The 6,000-nt window shown below is 44.1% G+C and overlaps 1 protein-coding gene across 1 annotated transcript in view; it reads left to right on the top strand.

Annotated features, from left to right (window-relative positions):
* The first annotated feature begins 291 nt into the window (after positions 1 to 291).
* Positions 292 to 6,000, top strand: part of RFX6 (regulatory factor X6) — a 50,118-nt gene continuing 44,409 nt past the window's right edge. The window contains exons 1-3 of the mRNA XM_063125454.1: positions 292 to 484; positions 2,567 to 2,723; positions 4,704 to 4,827. Of these exons, the coding sequence (XP_062981524.1) occupies positions 292 to 484; positions 2,567 to 2,723; positions 4,704 to 4,827 (474 nt within the window). The remainder of the gene's footprint in view (positions 485 to 2,566; positions 2,724 to 4,703; positions 4,828 to 6,000) is intronic.

Raw genomic sequence — 6,000 nt, 5'->3', positions numbered from 1 at the left:
CCGGGCTTTCCTTTCTGCCCAGCCTAGCAGGGGAGTCAGGCGCAGCGCTGTCGGGGGCGAGCGGTGTGCTGTCGAGGAACCTCCTCCTGCGCGTAACGGAGCCCGGCTGGAGGAGCGCCGCTGAAAAGCTTCGCGTCTCTTCGGCTCTGATCCCGCACCCGTCCACCTGCCTGCGCGTCCTGGGCCGCGCGTCAAGTTCTTTCGCGCCGATCGTCGCCAGCCCTCCCACCCCCCCTCGCCTCGGCCTCGACGCCCCATGGACGGGGAGGACGCGGAGCGCTGAAGGGGGAGATGGAGACGGCCAAATTCCCGGCCAGGGGCGACGGCTACGCGGGCCGCAAGGAGCAGCAGGAAGACGACGGCTACGCGGAGCTGCTGGCCAAAGGGTTACTCCAGGCGGCGGCTGGCGGCGAGACGCTGCCGCGGGCCGACGCGATGCGCGGCGGGGAGCCGGAGCCGGAGCTCCACGCGGGGATCAAGGCAGGTGAGGGGGCAGCGCCAGACGAGCAACCGGAGGCGGGCAGAACCCCGCTCTGCTGCGTGGGGGGAGGCAGGTTGGGGGCGTCAGCAGGCAGGCGAGCCGGTGGGCTCCGAGGGAAGCCCTCCATCGGAGGGCGCCGCTGCCTTCCCCAGCCAGCGCTGAATTTCTGGAAGCTCCTTGACAGGGCTTGGGGCGCGGGTGCGTGGCATCCTCTGAGCTGCAAATCCGCCCGCCCCCTTATCCCAGGTTCGATCCAGGCTTTCGAGTAGTCGCACTAAAATCAATGGGGACGAGAGTTAGCCATGACTCTCTTGTCACATTGATTGCCATGGGTCTACTCGAAGCGTGACTAAGCCTGGATCCAATTCTTTTGCAAAGCAGGTGCAAGGTCCCGGGTTCCATCCCCAGCAACTCCAGGTAGGGCTGGAAAAATTCCTGCCTGAAGCCCTGGAGAGCCACTGCTGCCAGTCAGTGTTGACAATCCTAGGTCAGACTCAGTATAAGGCAGCTTCCTATGTTCCTGTTTGTGGGAGCCCAGGGAAATGCACTCTGTACCTTTGCAGGAGATTTTTTTCATCCCTTCCTATATTATGTGCCAGGTGCTGGAATCAGAGCCCTGGTGACACAAATGAAGCCCTTTGTCTAAGGCTGTCTCCAGGATGCTGGAGTTTTAAACTCGGCTCCGTCTCTGCAATAGGACCCATTGATTTGAAGGGAACTTTCTTTCCAAAGAACTGCAGCCTGATATGGAACTCCATCACACCGGGGGTTAACACGCTCCCTACCTTCGCTTCTACACCGCTGTTTCCGTTCCTCAGTTCCTTCCTCTTTTCAAAAGAGGAAGTACTGAATGAGCACGAGGCCCATTGAGTCCGCTGCTCTAATGGCGCTGCTTCTTCTGCACACAGCTGGAGAGAGCAGCAATTCTGAGTTTAAAAAAACATCGGACTTTATGAGGGTTTTTTTGTCACGCAAGGAAGGCCAGAAGGGGTGGAAGGTGCATGGGAGGCAGACGATGTCATGTGAGGGACTTGAGCAAAATCCGTGAGTGCCCAGTAACGAGTGTGCAATAAAAAGCTCGTGGGATGGAGCTCATAGCCTTGCCACCTTATCTTGTTATTTATATTACATGAAAGAAAAAGGCGAAAGTGATACATCATGTCGATCCCCCCCCCCCAGTTTGATGACAATAAATTACAAGATGGAAAAGCCATTATCTTTATTCATAGTTAATATTATCGGACTGTTGAGGAAAATGAATACAGAACTCTTCATTTCCCAATCCATCTATCTACTTATGCCTTTTTCTTTATCCAACACCCTGACCCTGACAGTGAACTCAGTGGTACTTGCTTCCAAGTAAGCTTGTTTAGGATTGGAGCGTAAATCTCCCCTGCTTTAGTGGAACCTCCTAGCGACTTTAGAGCTACACAGAACTTGGCATCAGCCACTTCTCTACTGCTTATTATACAGACATGTAAGATGGGATCTTTTAGTGGTGCAGTGTTTGCTAAGAGTAGAGTCTGCACATTTTGCAAGTGACCCAGAATTCTTCATTTCATTCATCTATGTATATAAACATTCAAATTTCTGTTGAGGTAGGATTATGTAATCGAGGTACATGAAATTCTACCCTCTGAGTATAGCTGTGAGATATGCTTAAAATAGCTAAAAGAGTGGCATTTATTGAACCAACTTTTCTTTTGTCTACAGCAATATTCACATTTTCAATTCATCTGACATTATTTTTGCTTACTCCTCCCTCTAACCACTCACACACACATACTATAGGACAGGATAAACTTTTAATGGGTCATCTTTTGTCAGTGCAATATGTGCTGAAAGTTGGACCTGGTGATCTTCTTTACATCTTTTCTACCTTTGTAATTCTATGATTTGACGGCAAAAGCAGACATAATTCATATATGGTGGTACATTGCCATGGGAAGCCCAAGTCTGAAATTGTATATATATTTCTAAGTATAAATCTGGTCACCCAAACAAAACAAACAGACAGACAGACGCCAACACTCCAGAGATCATTTTGATTTATTGTATTTTCTTTTTAAACCCCCTTGCACTCAGAAATTCATTTTAGCAGTGAACCCCTTTCGTCGGAAGAGGAGGATGGAGAGACTCGTGAAAATAAGATAAAATCTCTCAACAAACACTTGCCTCCGAAGAAAACGATCACCCAGATTATGAAGGATAAAAAGAAGCAGACACAGCTCACCTTGCAATGGTAAGCTTATTAACCAACCCAGAATGCAGGCTTAGTGTGCCCTTTTCCTGGGGGAAATTGTGATTTCTTTTCCTTTGTTTTCCTGGAGAGAGAATCACCAGCGAGTGGATTCAGAGCACAAGCGACTGTATATTATACGATTTTCGTTAAGAGGGTTGTCTAAAATGTATCTAAGTAAACTCAAATCAGTACTTAAAACTAAAGTTCCAAGACATACCCACACACGCACTTTTGTAGATACTATATGTGACTGCTTTAGAAAGTTTATGTCACTAGCTTATTCTATACATATTCAGCCACCATATCACTTAACTAGATTTTTAATTTCGTAGAATAGGCTATAAGTGCATTGATTTACCAGAACTTGCCAGCATATGGAAAAGTTTTTAATCAGATCCTGAGATGTCTTGTTGTTTATTATAATTGTATGTGTACATTGTGTGTGTGTGTGTGTGTGTGTGTATGTATGTATGTGTTGTCTGTTTATGAGTTTGTAAGTAAATGTTTTTAATGATATATATATATATATATATATATATATGATATTTTTAAGGTTATTAATCTTTGTAAACCACTCAGAGAGCTTTGGCAATTGGGAGGTATAGAAATACCCTTCAACTGGGTACCCTTCAGATATTTTGTACTACAATGCCTATCATCCTTGACCATTGGCCATACTGGCTGAGGAGAGCTGTAGATCAAAACATCTGGAGGACACCAAAGTAAAATCACAAGAATGCTCAGAGAGCTGGGAAGAAAAGATTCTTTTAACTTCTGAGCACCTCTTGCCTTCAGTAAAATCCTATGCAATTTCAGTACAGTAATTTTCAACATGACTCTCTGATGGTGTTGATGTAAGTAACTAGTTGAAAGGATGTTTTCATGATCACCCTATGAATTCAGGGCTAATAATGTTATGTAGACAGAATCTGATCACTAAACAATAAGCATAAGCAACTGGACATCATGGGCCAGCTCCAGTCCTACTGTCTACCTCCCTCTACTTGGCAACCTAGAGGCAAAAGTCGTGTGGACAATCTCCACCAAAAGAAAAGCTGGCAGCAGGTTGCTTTAGGAGCTGGAAGTTCAGGTGCTGACCCACTTACCCTTACCCTATTTCTGAGTGGCCATTTAAGGAAACTAGTTGCCATACTGGAGCTATCTAAGCTAATGTTAACTATTCTGGAATCAGGCTATTAAGCAAAATGATCAAACTACCTCAAAGTTCAGTATCAGAGGCGGTATACCTATGTACACCAGTTGCTGGGGAACATGGGTGGGAGAGTGCTGTCCAGCAAATTGATCACAGTGTGAAAAAACACTGGACTAGATGTACTCTTGGTCTGATCCAGCATGGCACTTCTTATGTCAGGGGCAGGATCTACACTACTGCTTTATAATGGTTTATAACAGTAGTGACAACTGGGCAGAGTTCAGAGAAGTCATTACCCAACCTCTTTATTAAGGAAGTATTTAGTGAGTAGTGCCTGCAAAAAAGTGTCGTTGTAAGGACAGCTTTTTGGACTGATTATTTATAGTATGGTATGGATGTTTTGGTTTGTTTTTAAAATAGATTTTATGTTCACAGTGTCATGTTTCATTTCATTTGGCCCCTCTTTATCTTCCAGTTCCAAATCATTCAATTGACTTATATTGCAAGCCCATAGGGGACAGGACTATTAACATTCTGTAAGCCACCCTGAGCCAAGAATGGTATATAAGTCAAATAAATAAATAAACGAAACTGTGTCATAATTACATTGTGACTTATTTCAACAAAAGAATTCTTAGGATCACAGTCTTGTTTTCCGGAGTACCAAAAAACAATTGGAATAATGTGTAGGAGGTATTATACAAAATACAAAGACAGAAAATATTCCTTCAAATTCTGAGCAAGGGATCAAGGGGAAAAAATGGAGAAATCAGGATTAAAGGTAGTACAGGGTATTTTATGTTCTTGGCTCATTTTTTCATCTGCAGGCTAGAAGAGAATTATATTGTATGTGAAGGAGTTTGTTTGCCAAGATGCATCCTTTATGCACACTACCTAGATTTCTGCAGGAAGGAGAAACTTGAACCTGCCTGTGCTGCAACATTTGGGAAGGTAAATAGAACAAAAAACATTTCTCCTATTCCCCTCAAGATTCTTATACCTTGAGACTCTGACAACAAGCTTGAAAAAAAAACCCAAACCCCCCCCCCCCAATAGCTCTTCAACTTAAAAGTGATTTTTAAATCCAGCTACCAGTGGGATATCCGCAAGGCTGTTTTTGTTTTTTAACATGGAGTTGAGAGAGAACAGTAGTAAACGCAAAGGATTTGGAACAAGGTAGGCTGAACCATTCACCTTAAGAGGTGCAGGATAGAGGAAAGAGAGTGTTGCAGTTGGCAAAGTTGAAAGGCATGTAACTTCTCTACTAACGAGGAGCAGCTAATGAAAGTCAGAGTTTGAAAGGATAGGATTGCCTGTAGATATTTCCTTCCCACCTCCAAACATCCACTCGCGCTTTAATGTCGAAATCATTTAATCAAAGTGAGAGGTGGGCTTTCCAAATTAAATCCAAACTACTAGGAACTACTGAAACTAAACACCAAGAAAGCTTCAGACATCAGCTTTAAACACACACACACACAAAAACCCCATCTGTGTTCTCTTCCAATTGAAACACATTAGTTTAATGAAAATTGGGGGTTCTCATCTCCCTATGATATTAAATGACTTCAGTACCAAGACGAGAGAATTAACCTTAAGTATTTTTTAGACAGCCTACATTACTTCCTCTTCCAAGCTTTGGAAACAGTTGGATTATCTTTCTTTTGTTAGCTGCTGGCCTTTCTGGCTCCACTATTTCCTTTGTCGTTGGTTGGCTGGGCTTGGTATAGAGGGAGGGATTTCTGTCAGTATGCCTCCCCCTGAGCTGTCCCATTGCAAAGGACAATTTCAAGGAGTGGCTTTAAAAACCTGGTTAGCTTAACTGTTGGGGGGAAACCCCTAGCGTCAACACATGCTTCAATTTCAAAGTTGCTTATCTCAGTCAACTATTAAATAAATTGGTTTGCCAAGCTGAATAAGCTGAATAACCAAGGAGTAGTACCGCCACCTCTTTGATTTTTTGGAAAGTGTTAGGCTAAAAAGACGGTACACTTCTCTTTTCGATGCTTCCAGGGCAGCTGCAATCATGACGTTAAAAGTGCCTTTGACCCACTCTTGTGACATTGGTGCTATGTTGCTCGAGTGCAATGTTCAAAGTGGAAGAAGACCATTTTAAAAAGGAAA

Source organism: Elgaria multicarinata, chromosome 4 (assembly GCF_023053635.1).
Source record: "Elgaria multicarinata webbii isolate HBS135686 ecotype San Diego chromosome 4, rElgMul1.1.pri, whole genome shotgun sequence".
Classification (NCBI taxonomy): Eukaryota; Metazoa; Chordata; class Lepidosauria; order Squamata; family Anguidae; genus Elgaria; species Elgaria multicarinata.
The sequence above is the reverse complement of the archived record's forward strand: the minus strand, read 5'-3'. Positions and strand labels throughout refer to the sequence as shown.